Source organism: Pleurodeles waltl, chromosome 9, assembly GCF_031143425.1.
Source record: "Pleurodeles waltl isolate 20211129_DDA chromosome 9, aPleWal1.hap1.20221129, whole genome shotgun sequence".
NCBI classification, from domain to species: Eukaryota; Metazoa; Chordata; class Amphibia; order Caudata; family Salamandridae; genus Pleurodeles; species Pleurodeles waltl.
The window spans coordinates 759,170,675-759,187,197 of NC_090448.1; the positions used below are offsets into that span (position 1 = coordinate 759,170,675).

Sequence of the window (16,523 nt, forward strand, 5' to 3'; positions counted from 1 at the left end):
ACATGATGTCTGGAGGGAGCTGGACATGTACAGTAATGTAGTCCACCATGAAAATGGCCGCTGTGTACACGATGTACGCAATTTCATGAGGGAGTGGAGCTTCTACCAACAAATGCGCGAAGTAGAGTCAGTGGAACGCATGTATGTTCCAGCTGCCTTGACTGTACAACCCTGTCGTTGGTGCGATGGAGGACATAACTTACTCCAGGGAAAGGCCTCCCAAACGAAGAAAAAACCGCAAGTGGTGTTTCATCGGAGAAGTGGAATCACCGTAGTCGACTAGCACAATGGAGCTTTAAAGAAAAGTACGTTTCCAGTGAAGAATTGTACGAACACTTAAAGTCGTAGGCAAGTAAAGTAATCCAGCTTCGTGTACAGTTGTTTTCGAAAATAAGTGTGTCTGTTCATAAAATACCAAAGCAGCATCCACCAATCTCCACTCCAAGCTCACCTCCTAGCAACCACCACTCTCTCTCGCTCGGACCTCTTCCACCCAAACATTCCACCTCAACAGCACATGCAAAGAGATTTCTCCAGATCCACAGAAAGACAACCAGTTAATCTTTGCACAGGGATTGCCATAGCGGCCACTACATGTGGCACATTTGCTTGCAACTTTTTTGATACCTTTAAAAAAGATGCTATTTTTTGGTTGAAATATGCAAATTCTGCAGCTGTTGGCGCATGATGTGGCAACTGCTGTTAATCCATAATTATTATGAAAATGTTACAACAGCAGCATCGCATTATTTCAGCGTTCGATTCTATTATATCCACAATCGCTGTTAGGTTCTAGTTGCTAAATATTAAAAAAAACAAAATCTGTGACCACCTCCAATTCCAAACCTTAAACCCCTTATCAGTACTTCAGTGTTAATTATTCCAACCCTTCATACATTTTGCAAACCCTGCCCTGTTCAACCTCTTCGGACATACACTCTGGAGGAGCTGGCCGTGTTGCCGCTGCACTATGTATGACATCATGCATGTTTGCAAAAAGAGGGCTGCTTATTACATTTCCACAGCACAACAATGGAGAAAAAAGGTCGGGGTCAGATTTCGCTTTGGGAAAAGGGAACTGCAATGACGGCTTGTGCGGTGTCGGGACTGTGGTTGGACCCAGGAGCCCCAACTCCCGTATTGCAGGCCATTCCACGTAGCCACAAAAATACAACTTTAACAGGGATCCAGGCAGCAAGACTGGCTAACAGTATCCCCCAGTGAGGAAGGAGGAGCATGGAACAGCCATGAAGAAGGCCCCAGGTTGTCTCCTGAGCCCCAGATACACTAGAGTGATTGCGGTACAGGTCTACCTAAGTGAGGACACACTCCAGAAAAGTCTACAACTATTTTCCGGTGACTACATGTGGAGCTATTGGCAAGCAAGCTAGGGGAGGGGGACACTGGTTCTTTTGGGCATTTTTGGACACAAGAACATGCCAGGGAGAGATCATCTGTGCGAAGGGTGATGATGGGGACCAAGGCAACATAAAGATAGGCACAGGGTAGAGTATGAGAAGAAAAGGAGTGGAATCTGCTGGTAATAGGGATGGTGCGCTTACCAGTCACAGGAAAAGAAAAAAAGGAGGAAGAGGGATCACAAGAAAGTTGGCATTCTTACAGGAAGTGACAAGAATAATAGATGCAGAGACCACAGTGTGAGCGAACAAAGGGAATTGTGCCAGAGTTGTGCTTTCCCATCTACAGGCAGCTTGATACAGCTGACTGGCAAGTGGAAAAGAGGGCAGGGGAGGATGGGGCACCATCTGCCTCAAGAAGATCAGCCAGAAATGACGTAGAGGAGCAGGAATTACCTAGGGGCAGACACAAAGGTGATGCAGTGGTGTCTGGGGCCTGTCATTTTGATGATGAAAGCATTGGAGGACGAGCATGGAAGAGGCAGGAAACCTGAGGTATTATGTAGTGGAAACAGAGGGCAAGAAGCTAGTAATGGGGTCGACAGGCCCAAGAGTTGTGGACATGTGAAAACGGGGTAGCAAGGGCCGAGGATTTGGGTGCTAGGTGAAATGGAAGAGAGCCGCCAGGGTGTTCTACACGGGTGAAATAAGGGGCGAAAGGTGCGCTGAGATGGGCAGACGAAAGGCTTGAGATACATGGAGCTGCCAAAGAAAAGCAGTTGTGTTGTGGAGCTGAGAAGCCCATGCAGGTCAAAAAGAAGGGTGAAACTCCTCAGAGCTACAAGTATTGAAGATGGTGGGTTCGAAATTTCTAGTCTTGCGGTCTTAGATAAGGAATGAGAATTTTATTTCGGGACCGACAAAACGTGCTAGATGGGGGGATTGGACAGGAATGTTGAGGAGAGAAGAAGATGGGGGTAGGGGGTTGAGCAGCAGGTGTTTAATTCAAGACAGGGGTGACCTCTTGTTCAAGAAGGTCAGGCTGTTTGCCATGACATACCTGAGCAGGTATGATGGAGTTTGGATGCTTCTGATGGGATTCAAGGGGTGTGATGGGAGCAGTGGTTTAAGCATGTAGCTTAATGAGAAAAGTGAGCACAGGGTCAGAGACACTTATGGTTCTGACAGTGTGTGGCTTTGAAGACGTTAATGATACTCTGGTCCTGTAACAAGTGGGACAGCAGCGCACCCACTGGCTTTAGAAGATGCGGTGTCTGCCACTTCTTTGAATGTACTGGTGGGTTTCATCTGCCACAGTAAAAGAGGCTGGCAAAAAAGGAGACCATAACAAGGCGGAGAATGACATGGCAAAGGTGAGAGAATTGAGATTGCCTTATATGGGCGCAGCATCTCCTTTGGGGGCATGGAGATGCAAAACATTAAGGATGCAAAGAGGTAAACGCAGTATGTTGATAGTTTTAGGCTACTGCATGGGAGTCAGCGGTAGGAAAGATTGGAAGGTGGAAAAGATGGAATTATTAAGGAGACAGTTCATGCCCACGAATGTGACCAGTGGGCTGCAGCATCTGCTATAAGTGTCATCCTGTTCTGCAGGAAATTCAATAGAGTTATGGAACTTTGCTCTCCAGTAGACAGATACAAGCACAAGGTAATCTTTAAAAACATTCCAGGTTTCTTTGATGCAAGCCCAAAATGCACCATTGGCTCTTCCAAATTCATTAAGATACATATTTCAATCCAACGTACATTTGCATTTAAAGTATATTCAGTTTTCACCAATGTGACTAATGCCCCATTTGGTAGTCATTGCCCTCAACATTCCTAGGGAACGAGACCTCAAAACAAATTGGAATATACTATTTAAATTCTAATGAACTGTTATCAGTATCTGGAATTTTATGTAAAAAGTCATCACTTTACACCCATGTTCCTTAGAAATTGCCACGAAAGCACTGTAAAAAAGAGTGGGAGAAACCAAAAATAAATACAAGTTCAGAAATCTCTTTAAATTGTACAATTGTTTTCAAAAGATTTCACACTAAACGCCTTTCCTGTGCACATTTTATAGGGGTGGAACTGCGGGCCACGGCCCCGCCCCCCCCAGAAGTTATGCTCCTCTCTTTGGCTTGGTGTACGTTCTTTAGAAGTGACCTGTTCCATAAAAAAAGCCCATACTTGTTTTTCTGGGACTGTGGTCTATTTTCTTGACGTGACTGACTCGGATGATGACACAGACCCCTTCATTAAAGAAATACACCACGCACAGAAACACTCTGCCTTTTTCTCTACATAGACATTGGGGTTCACTCACCGCTCTTGCTGGGTTTCCCTGGTCTATCGGGCTCTTGAAGTCCGTTCTAAGCTCATCGAAGGCGATTATCTATGGGCAGAATAAGTAAAAGGTGATCAGAGAGAGAGACAGGCAACATCCACCATTTTGATCACATGGAAGTATGTATGCATGATGTAAGTGAGCTGGTACAGTAATTTGCAGTGTGAATGTCCCACTTTAGGGACAACATTATTACATTTTGAATCTGATTCTGTTTGCTCGCGATGTTGTTGTCCAGGAATGAAGAGACTTAACATTTATTTCACTCGTATTTTTAGTGCATCAAGTTGAGGAGATTATATGTTAATTTGCTGAGAGAATGTAATATGAAAACACCAAACCCTCCCTTCACAAAATACAGGACACCTCATTGATCTCTGATTGATGAAATCATGATATTTATTCCTGAAAACAGAGGCGGTCCTCTGCTAAAGCGGAGGAGCGTTGTCCCACTGGATTTTGGTGAAAGAAAAAATAAAATGATAATAACGCAATGTTATTGTCATTTTATTTTTCCTGGGAGCAGCAGGTGGGGCTAGGTTGGAGGAAGGGGCCGGAGAATTGCTGTAGGAGGGGTTTTGCAGCACAAAGTGTGTATGTTTGTTTGGCCGGCCGTGTTGGGCCAGACAAACAGACATGCGCACTTTGCATGTTCTCTACCAGGCTGTATTGCACAGCCAAGGGGAGAACATGTCTGGCTCCCACTCCCAGTCTGAGCAGTGAAGCAGGCCACTCAGACCAATCACGACGCTGTTGTCACGCTGTTGACTGCAGCGTCGTGATTGGCTGAGAGCCTGTGTGCAGCCGAGAAGAGTAAGAGGACGAGGTCGAAGGGGAGAAGAACACATCGCCCCCCCAAAGGTAAGCTTTTTTTGTAATTTTTTTTTCTCCAACCTCTCTACCCTGCCCCACTCTTGCCCCGTGCAGCCAAGCCACCCCTGTTGAGTGGCAGGCGCTACTGCCTGCAAGGTTTTGAAGTTGTGAGAAAGAGGCCGTAATATCATCACTGTAAGAAAGAATGTCAGTATATAAAGGAGTAAACTAGGATTCCATCCACCCAGCCAGTTCCTGAAGTCATGGAATTTGAGCAATTTTCAGAGAGGAAAACGATAAATAACGTTACCCTTAAAAACAGAGAGATTTAGGGACAACAAAAAGGTTTAGGACCTAATCTGGGAAAGCTGACAGACCTGACACCCTCCAACTTCCTGCACAGACATCAGGAAACACAACATTGTTCTAGAGTGATGGCTGTTATTTCTCTACACAATGTCTATGTACAACGAGGCATTACCACCTTTATCTGCCTTCCTCATCCAGTCCTTACCTTGTTGATGTGAGTGTTTAAATCCGAAACAGGCAATCCACTCTTCCTTAACTAGGAAAAATGTTATTTACTTTGTCTACTTAAGAGATCGAGCCGTTCCTGCCTTTCTACAGTATAAGATTCCAACAACCCACCTATTAGATGCCAGGCACCAATATCAATCAGGAATGAACAGTAGCCCTGGGTCCAGACAGACACCAACAGAGAAGTCCAAAAGAGAGGCTGGAGGAAGGGCATTAATGAAACCTATGACCAGGAAGACTAGGACTTGGAGTACTGAAGATTACTGGTCAGTTGAATACGACCAATTTGTGCCCATAGAAATTAAAGATATTAGCGAAAGGAGCTAAAACCCAGTGGATCCTAGGCGTACTGATATAACTAACAACTCGTCCCAAAGAGGTGTCTAATTAAAGAGATTGGTAATCATTTAGATGGTGTATCAAATACACCAAACATACACTCAATGATCTACAGAAGCAAGGAGCCAAGCAAACTATACGAGCATTATTTCATTCAGGAATGACTTTGTCAGAAAAACAAATATGATCAGAAAAACGGATCCAGTACGTGCTCAGTCCAATATTGGACAGACAGTGTAGGCAATTGTGAACAAATAGTGTAAAAGTGTTCACAATTATGGTTACAGACTACATTGATTTACAGGAATAGCTCATTGTCCATTCACGTTACACACCCCTGCCCAAAAATAACTGCTTTTGGTCTCATGCGAGGGGTCCCCGGCACCTCTTAAGACTCTGGAAGGCCTCCCCTTCTCTATTATTATTCTTTGCCACCAGAGGGATGAGTCACCGGGATCTAATAAGGCTCGGGGAAGGGGGATTGTGTGGCCCCTCCCCTTTTATTGAGTCTAGGCAGGGGGGTGAGGTAAATCTTGGAGGCACATGCTCCCCTCCCCTATTATTAGTAGTTGGTCAGAGAGGATGGGGTCCTTGGGGTCTCTTAAGGCTCACAAAGGGTGGCCACATGCCTCCCTCCCATATTATCAGTGGTTGGCCCTGGGGGATGGTCCCCAGGACCAATTTAGTCTCTGGAAGGGAGCCACATGTCCCTCCACCAAATTAACAGTTAATATAAATATATTTGGCCCTAGGGTTGTGGGTCACCAGGGCTTCTTATAGCTCGGGGAAAGGGCCACGCACCCCTCCCCTATAATTAGTATGTGGCCCTGAGTGGGGAGGCAGATGAGGGTTCCATCGCTAATAGTGGTTTGAGGTAGAGGGGCCGTGCAACCCCTCCCACTTCCAACAGGGAGCTGGCTGGCTGCGAATGGTTCTTTGCAGGGCCTTTCCTGCAAGGAATTGGCTGCAGAACCTGGCCATAGGCGAGGCACCATGGCCAACCCGTGCTGCAAACACCCAAACGTAGCTTGGATAATGTCATCAGTGAGGCATCAAGGTGTCATTTGAGATACCATCAGTGATGAAATAAATGGTGTCATAGAACATGTCTATGAGTGATGTAATTTGTGAGTCATAAATCAGTTAAAATTAGCTCTGCCAACTATATCTGGTGCATTTCTGTGTTTTTTAAGTTAGAACATCACATTGGCACATACATTTTCACCTATCACATAATTTTAAACTTTGTTTTTTAGTGAATTTCTAAGTTAAAAAAACAAATCAGATCTTTTTATCACATCTAACTATAAATCTGCTTTAACCTTTGTATTTATACCCATACATAAACTATAATCCAGGGATCAACCCTTAAAGAACTTGATGGTATTGGAGAAACTGGCACTACCAGCGAATTTTCAAGTTTTTTAGTTTGTCCAGGGAAACAGCCTAGTAAGACATTTCGACACCAAAGAGTCTTGGTCACAGCAAAGCTCATACTTTTTCCTTGTATCACATCATGTTAGTCACACGTGACATCCCATTTAAAATAATACCAATAATATGTCTTGCAACCCCTAGGTTACTGACGTCTACACAATCTTATCATTCCTCTGTCTTCTTAGGAAATGTATTTCAGTTGTCGTCATTGTTTCAAAACCTGTTAGTGTTTAATTGTGAATATGTGGGTTTTCAACTTGTGTGTAGAGAAGCTTTGATCCTTTTGCAACATCCCTAAGACAGGTTACCCCAGATACATCTGTGGCTGCAGGAAGGGTAGGTTTGGATGCTAAGCTGGTGTTGTAGCGGCAATGCTCGGAAGTCTCCTCCTCTCTCCATGCCCCACTCCTTCAAAGGCCTTTCCCCCACTTCTCCAGAGGCTCAAATGCAAACAATTACTCTCAGATTGGCAGGAATGAGATACACCCAACAGTGATGACGCTGTGGGTGCCGGCTTACACCGCAGATCAGTCCCATACTAGCAGAGCAACATCATACCACAGATGTTTACAGTGTGCTTTCGAAAAACTTACGTTAGAGGTGAAGTGGCTACAGCCTCTTTCTGCTTCACAATTCACATAAAGTAATGTCCCTACTGTGTCGTTATATTGGCTATTACCAGCAAGCCAACCACATTTGCTTTACCAAATAATTATTTTATGAAAGTTTGGCAGTTTAGAACTGAGTTCCTGGATGGCGTTTATTAGCAAAGAGTAGCAATGTCCATTTGGAAAATTGGAAAATTTTGGACTAAAAAAGAAACTAGACTCTTTGCAGTCAACAGTTTTCATTAACTAATGTTTGGAATCATCAACCACATCCAGAGTGTCCATATCCGTGACAGTGTAACAACTGTGGTTGATTGTATTACGTGGCCCGCACAGTAAGAACTCATGAAAAAACACCTACCTTCACTAATAATACAAATAAAATCACACAGTGCTACCATGTGTCACACGATGTAGGTACTCTTCACAAGATCATCCTGGGTAGAGCCAATATCACACGTTGACCGAAAGATGAGCAGGGAGAATCCCCACAGGGGGGAAGAACTGTTGTGTCCGGAAGCTCCGCACATCTGTGATCTAATACCAGTTCCTCATCCTTTGCATTGGAGGCAGTGTATTTAGGGAGATTAGCCATGGTGGTTTGCCCAGTGAACAAGCACAAAAACACATCCCTTTTCCCTTGACATTCTCCTCTTATATCCCAACAAGGTTGCTCAGATAGTGGCTGGCTAAAAGTCCAGGTTATTCCTCTTCCAATGCCCTGTTCCTCTCTCATTTAGTGAAAATGTTTTCAACTTTGGCAGGTTTGAAACCATTTAAGGACCATCGGGGTAGGAGTTAAAATTGAACCACGAAAAAATACTAAAATGCTAGATTTCTACAAACTAGGTATCACATCTCAAATGTGGTAATTACTTTTCAGGTCTAGTCATGGATTACATTTTCGCCACTCAAAATGCAGTTATTCTCTGACAACTGCAGTTGGAATAGATCATCATTATGAAGGAGCAATGCACTTTCTAGCTGCATTGTGCTAACCACTTTGCATAAATAATTCCAATGTACAGTATTAAAAGCTGTTTCTGTATCCAGTTTGACATGTGTTCCAATACATTCCTAGAGTTTTGAATAAGATCTAACACTCCGGTTATTTGTAAAAAGGTATTTTCTTAATAAAGGCTGATTGTCCTGGTCAATTAGCTCTTTGATAAGTAGACCAAGTTGTTCTGGCCATATCTTTAAGAGAATATAAAAATCAAGAGGCTTATTTAGAGTGGATATTCTGTCGCAGTCCACCTACCCGATTTAGGGTTGGGTTTACCAGGATTATGTTGATGATGGATCTTATACAATTTTACAAAAAGGCCCAGCCCAATGGAACTTCCACAAGGTGGGGAATTTTGTTTTTTTGTGTGAAAAAATCTCACCCACCAGGATTACCCCTTGGGGGCATGCTTCATCATTGGGTTTCCTCCCGTTCTGCTACAGAACGAGTCGTGCTGTGACCGACGGAATACTTGGGAGGACTGTTATAGTTTCATCAATGTGAATACTAAGAGGGATAGGAGTGATGTGGTCTCAGGTGGGTTAAAAGTACCTGCCTCTGGATGGTAATACTAATTTAATGTCTCGAAGGGGTGGTAGGGTTAAAAAACGGGTGTCGGAGGGGGTTATATTATGTACCTTACCACCTAAGCGGTCTACATGTTTCGGAGTTTACGTGTCTAGACTCCTTTCAGGACCAAGGTAGACTCCCTAGTGTCACTCCTTGAATAGCTACCACTAGTGTAAGCACTAACACTAAAGGCTCTGTGGTATGTGCAGTACATACAACTAAAGTAAAGTAATGCCCAATGGTAACGATGTCCTTCTGGAATACCTTTGGAAAATGAAAGGATAAAGGTTGCTACTTGTATCACTTAAGGGTGTGAAGCTAATACCACCATCACCCTGCTCGTGGAACAATGGCACTTATGAATCACATTTAATAGACAAATACAAGAAATACTACATTTAACAAAACATAACAACACACTTGAACACATGAGGCACCTCTAAGAAAGACATGTGGTGCAAGCGTGACCTACTTTTAATGTCTACGCTTTTTGCCTCATAGCTCCTCCAGGTCACGCACTGAAAAAATATATATGCAGCATAGTTAGACTCACTGAGTTCGCTGTCACAAAGGCGTGTGGTCAGAAGCGTTGCGCACACTTACTTCATCAAAGTGACACTCCCGCTTTCAGCCTTATTCTCACCTCCCCGGGGTCCGAAAACACTGCATCCACGTAGGGATCCTGTATTTATGTGCAATGCTGCTCATGCATCCTAACTGGTGGGGGCGTCAGGCACTAGACCGCTGACTTTCCAAAATGGCAGTCACTGGTGAGCCAAAGGGGGGCTGTGAAGGGCCCCTTTTCATGGGTGTCCCTCTGAAATGCCTGATATTATGCGGCACTGGAAAAAGTGGAAAGACAGGGGAAAAAAGAGAGGGAAGGGAAGAGAAGAAGAAAAACACGGCAATAGCTCTATTGTATCAGGGCAGGAGGAATAATAGCAGTCCCTATTGAGGACTTATAAAAAGTGACAGGTGTAGGGGAGTGAGAATGATAGGACTCACTGTAATAGACTTGTGGACGGTGCTTTATATAACTAACCCTTTCAACTGGAGTGGGGACCTGCTGAATGTATTGGTGTCATGCTAGTCAGGGTAAACCAGATGTTAGTGTTACATTAACTGGCCCCAGGGGATATTCTCATTAAGGCCTCGTTGGTGAGTGCATAATTTAAAGACCCAACGTAGTCCTCTTTCGAGTAGGAAGGATTCGCTCATGACCTCCTTGTGGTGTTCAAGGATCACCCATCAGTAGTCCTCAACTGTGTGTGCGCTGTTGATGTAATGAGAGGACATTTTTGTGGTGGCGCGATTGAGTAGAGGCCACCACAGGTAAGCCACTAGACCATCCACACGATTTAGTTTGCTTGGTCGAATGTTTTTTTTCTTTTTTTTGCTGTCTGCACAGTAAAAATAAAAAAATGACCCCCACACTATGGGAAAAAGTCTCCAATGGGCTGGGAGTCCTTATTTTTACAAGCAGTCTTCTGAAACAAGAGACATGGGATGATGATAACTAGGGAGGTACAGAATGAATGTCACTGCCAGAGAGCACAAAGTAATGGATCTCAAGTGAGCAGGGTGTGATATCCATTCCGCCCCCATTGAATCATGTGCCTCAGGCGTCAGTGGGTGTGATTCATGAGATGTGCACAGTTTTCTCTGCTTCACCCGAGCAATGGGTTATGTACGACATGTATCTGTGTACGACACGAGCATAGGGTTACATCAACTGAAGAGATAGTGTGATGAACAATAGGTTTGTAAGAAGTGTGATAGATGGGGACAGAGAAGTGGAAAGGAGGAATCAGGTTGTATCATGAAATGAGCAGCTCACCAAAGGCAGCTTTTTCTTTACATCCTGGGACTTTTTTTGTCCCATTCCAAACATTAGACTGCAAGTATCAGAATGCAAAAATATATATACTAGAATAAGCCACTCATTTTTATGTGAAGCTATTCGTGAGTAGATAATATATTTAAAACAGCCTGTCTACATAGGCACCCATAAAAATGAATAACATACATAGAAACACGTACTGACATGTACAACTCTTACAATGAGGTACACGTACACAGCTGCAGTGAGCAAGAGGCCCCATATCATGTGTACCTGGCATCAAACAGATAGCAGGACATTAATTTCCACTTAACAAAGATGAATTTAATAATTATTGTTTCTGTTGGTTGGGTTCCTCCCTAAAACGGACAGTGACCATAAACCACTCCACAGGCATGCCTCATTAACTAGTCACTCCTCACTATAGTCCTTACTGAGGTCCACAGTTGGATTTCTGAGGCTCTTGAAGAGGGTGAAATGTTTTGGATTTTTGTTTATTTTATCACTATCTGATAGAGTTTGTCAAGCATATTCCTTATATAATTATGCCCCTTCCTGCTGGTAAGTTATTAAATAAGAGAAAAATCCACAGGGTCTCCTGTTCACAAACAGTATGGCTTGGAAGCACGGAGTCACAGCTACAGGACCCACTTGGGAGAGATACTTACCTATGGGCATTAGACTCATTGCCTGGGCATATTTGATGAGCTTGTAGGAAAAGGAACAGAGGAATTCAGTCAAATAATAGAAACCCTGAAGAAGTCTGTCTGGGACGAAAAGCGTTGACTGGGCTGAGTTGTTTTGTATGAAGATTTGGACATTACACTATGACTCTCGTCTTGTAATGGATCTCGAAAGGACACCAAATTAATCATAACCTACGGATACATGAATAATTGACTTTGGGACTACTGTGTGAGTCCCTCCATGTGAGGTTATGTATAAATAAGGGAACTTAAATAACTCAAAATGCATGAGGGATGGATGGAATTAAACAATGTATTCTCTGATCCCAAGGAGCTTGTGTTATGCAAATGCCTAGTCTAAGTGAGGGTCACCATTCTTCATGTATTAAATATGGATGGAAATACCAGTGACATCCTCTCACTCACTCCCTTTCTGGTTGCTTTTAATGTCAAGTGTAGCATCTTCTACAAGTTCATTACTTTCGGCAGCAGCATTTTACATGCTGTGATTTTTTAGATTATATTTATAATTTAAATGTAAAGGTTCCAAGCTCAAAGATATATTGTTGGCTAAAGAGTAGGGATGAGTGAAAAATTCATCTCCACAGGTGGAGTTTGCGGAGTTTTGCCCACACTGCACTCCGCTTGGAGCTCGGAGATTCTGGTGGAGTTTTTTCTAATGCGCGGCTCGCCAATGTTAAGTTGGCGAGCATGAGCGAGAATTAGTGTCCCCCTGGCTATGCAAATGGATCGAAAACATAAAATATCCTACCTACACTTTTAAAATTTGACTTGTTTTTGGTTTATTGGTTTAAAGCACTCTGCATTTTCACTGTATGACATGCTGGGAAAAAAGTTTTTTTAAGTAACAATTTAATTTAGTTTGCTTTACTTTGTTCCTCTCATACATTTTTATAGACAATGTCTATGTTAAGAAGCAGGAAGGAAAGGTCTGTGAAAGAAATCTTTACAATAAGGTATGTAAAAGATGCCAGAATAAATAAACCATTTCAGCTTTAATCCCTTAGGTGCTCATGACGGAACGGTTCTGTCATGAGCACCGGTGGTCGTGTGCTGGGGACGGAACCGTTCCATCCTCATCACATGATCATTAAATCCCTCTGCTGTTGATAGCAGAGGGATTTCTTTTTTTGTTTTTCTGCCTCAGGAGCTTGGGAACAGCTTCTCCAGCCGTCGGAGGCATTTTTATTTGTTCATTGTAATAACAATCGCGCACATGGTGCGTTGACGTCCTTACATTAAAAATGAAATGAGCCGATCGGCTCATTTCATTTTCACTGCTTTGGTGCTCGCGGGGCTGTCTCAGCCCCACGGGCATCAAAGCAAATGGGAGTGGTATAGCTGGAAAGGGGAGAATATCCCCTTTCCAGCAGTACCTTTCCCAAAGAGATCCTTGCTTGGGGATTGCCCAAGGAGGGTGATCACAAGACAGGGATCCACCCCACTAGATAACCAGTAACTTATCTTTGTAGCAGGTGCGGCCCCTTTAGGAAAGGGTCACTCCGAATATTTGGGCACAACATTTGGCCTTTTTCTGTCCCCTGCGGCAGATTGGACTCATTTTTAGGTCAATCCGCCCTCCTCCTTGGGGCAGAATACCACTAGACACCAGGGATTTTATAAACTATATATTTTGGGGAGCAACTCCTTGGGCAAGGGTCGCTCCCCATTATGGGAGCATTATTTTGGATGTTTTCTGTCCCACGGTGCAGATTGGCACTATTTTTAGGCTGATCTGCCCCCACAGGGGACTGAAAACCACAAGACAGAAGGGATTATAATTTTGTTTTATTTTTTGGGGGGGGCTGCCCAGCATGGTCATGGCCATGCCCCCACCACCAAAAATATAAACAGTCTTTCCCAGGGGTAGATGGGGAAATTACACCATCTGACACCCGGGGGGGCAGAAAGCCCACTAGACACCAGGGGTTATTTTTTTAGGAGCCCCATACAGGGACTCCCATTGCCCTTGGTTTGATAAGTTCCTGTCACTGGCACTGGGCACCACCACACAAGTAGTACAGCATTTTATCGGCACAAGTGGGGCAATGCTGGGTGGTAGGAATTTTATGGATTCCTGTGGATTCCAAAGGTTTCCATCTCAGAAATGTAAGGAAAATCAGGCAAAGTTTGATGTTTGCAGGGCATTGTGGATAAAAAACCTTGGATTTCCCTAGGTGTTTAGTTTTCAAAACTGTACAGGTTTCCTAGGTTTTCCAGAATGCCAGCTGAGCTAGGGCCCAAAAACCACAGCTACCCACAAAAAACTGGCAGTTTTACATGCAAAAATGTTATGTATCCATATAGTGTTTTGGTCCATTTCCTGCAGCGGGCACTAGGCCTACACACACAAGTGAAATTCTATTTTTATTGGGAGACTTAGGGAAACACAGAATAGTGGAACAAGTGTTATTACCAATTGTGTTTCTCTGCATTTGCACTTTCCAAATATAAAACAATGTGTGAGAACGAAGTAATTTAATGAAATGCCCTCTAATTCACATGCTAGTATGGGTATCCACAAATTCAGAGATGTGCAAATAATCCCTGCTTCCTGAACTCCACATCTTGAGCTCATTTCGGAAACACATAGGTTTCCTTGACACCTATTTTTCACTATTTATATTTTACCATATGAATTGTTCTGTACCTGGTACACAATGAAAAACCATTGCAAGGTGCAGCTCACTTATTGACACTGGGTACCTTGAGTTCTTGGAAAGCCCACAAACCCTAAATATCCCACAACCAGAAGGGTCTAGCAGATGTAATGGTATATAGCTTTTTTGAATCTGCCTTTGTGATGAGAAGTTACAAATGAAAATGTTGTCACAAATGTGTGTTATTTTTCTACTAATTTTCAATATTCATTCATTTCAACACTTGGGCCCTCAATACAACCCTGGCGGCCAGTGTTAAAGCAGCAGTATACCGCCAACAGGCCGGCGGTAAAAAAACTGGGATTTGGACCAAGGCGGCTACCGCCATCCAAATCCGCCACTTTAACACACCGACCGCCAGGGTGGTAACGGCCGCTGGGCTGGAGACTTCGGTCTCCAGCCCGGCAGCCGCCACAATCCAACCCTCGAGATCATGACCCAGTCTACCGCCATGGTTTTCGTGCCAAAGTTACCGCCACGAAAACCATGGGGGTAGGCACTAAAGGGGGCCTGGGAATTCCTTCCCGGCACTGATAGGGGTCTCCCCCGCCCCTCCCCCTCCTGAGAGTCCCCCCCATCCTCCACCACCCTCCCCTCCCTCCCCTGCCCCCCGCACATATACACACCCACATGTGCACCCACATACACACATGCACACACGCATACCCACCACCACACAAGCATGCACACATACATACCCACTCACCGCAACACACACCAACCTTGTCACACACATGCATTCACAACATACAACACTGACAATCACTCATTCATGCATGCATCCTACGCGACTCACACTCGCATGCAAGCATACCAATACATACACACAACACCCCCCACATACACACAACACCCCCACCCCCTCTCTGGTCGGAGAACCCGACTTACCTGCTTGGAGGGGGTCCTCCGTCTGGAGACAGTCCGCGGCGCTGCTGTCAGCAGCAGCGTCCACCAGCAAAACACAGCCAGGCCGTATCATTGGTCATGATACGGTCTGCGATGTTTTACTGGTGTGGCGGTGCTGCTCTCGTCAGCAGCGCCGCCTTACTGCCGTCCGCCGCCAAGGCCGTCGGCAGTGTTCCGCCAGCATTCTGGCGGAATACCATCGGCGGTCATGATACCGGTAGACGGCTGGTAGCCACGGCAGCGGTATGTTGCCTGCTGTCGCCAGGGCGGTAGCCAGTCAATACCGCCAATGTTGAAATGAGGGCCTTGGTTTCTTTGGGAAAACCTTGAAGGATCTACACAAATAACCCCTTGCTGAATTCAGAATTTAATCTAGTTTTCAGAAATGTATAGCATCCTAGGATCCAGCATGAGTTTCACAACCGTTTCCGCCACAAACAGGAAGGAGGTTGAAAGCACAAAAAATAGGAAAAATTAATGGGCTATCCCTCAGTAAAAAGCCAAAACTGTATTAGAAAATTTGGTTTTCTGAATCAAGTCTGGCTGTTCCTGAAAGCTGGGAAGATGGTGATTTTAGCACCGCAAACCTTTCTTTGATGCCATTTGCAGGAAAAAACAGACACTTTCTTCAGCAGCACTTTTTTCAAATTTTTCCCCCAAAAAACAAAATTTAGCTATATTTCGGGTAATTTCTCAGTTCATTTCTTGGGAATCCAGAAATCCTGGGCACCTTTAGAATCCCTAGAATGTTTGAAAACAAGGATGTAAATTTAGCCTTGATAGCTGCTATGGACAAAAGCAATGGAGACCTAAGCACAAACTACCCCAAATAGTAAAAAAAAATAAAAGGCTTAGCAGTCGGGGGAGGAGTGGCTAGCAGCAAAGGGATCAACAGTGTAGTGCATGGCTCAGAGGATCTGTGTGAAGAAGGGCTGTCCCTATAACTTTGCACAAATGAAACATTAAAAGCAACATTAGCGTGGTTAACAAGCTAAAATCCATTCCTGAGACAATCAAGGCCAGTGGCTATTTTAAACGCCTGCACAGAGCAGGCGTTAAAAGGGGGCATACCATTGTTTTCAGTGGGCCCCTAGGTACTCTGCGGGATTAGTGCGAAACTTTTGGCGTTAATCCTGCACAGTACATCAATAGCATCAAAAATGTTAACACTATTGCCCTTAGCCTGCGCCATGGTGCGCCATATATTAAACACGGCACACACATGGTGGAGGTAGGGGAGCGCTAAGGGGTGTAAGAAAAGTGGCACTGCATTGGATGCAGCACCACTTTTCTTAAATATGGGTCTAAGTGCAGATGGTACTCACTAGCACTTATTCTGGAGGGCTGGGACTGATGTTTTTTAATCATGATGTTTAATTGCAGGATTAG

The 16,523-nt window shown here is 44.2% G+C and overlaps 1 protein-coding gene across 1 annotated transcript in view; it reads right to left on the minus strand.

Annotated features, from left to right (window-relative positions):
- CNIH2 (cornichon family AMPA receptor auxiliary protein 2) overlaps window positions 1-16,523 on the minus strand; it is a 460,347-nt gene that overhangs the window by 210,540 nt on the left and 233,284 nt on the right. The window contains exon 2 of the mRNA XM_069207924.1: window positions 3,691-3,759. Coding sequence (XP_069064025.1) covers window positions 3,691-3,759 — 69 coding nt within the window. The remainder of the gene's footprint in view (window positions 1-3,690; window positions 3,760-16,523) is intronic.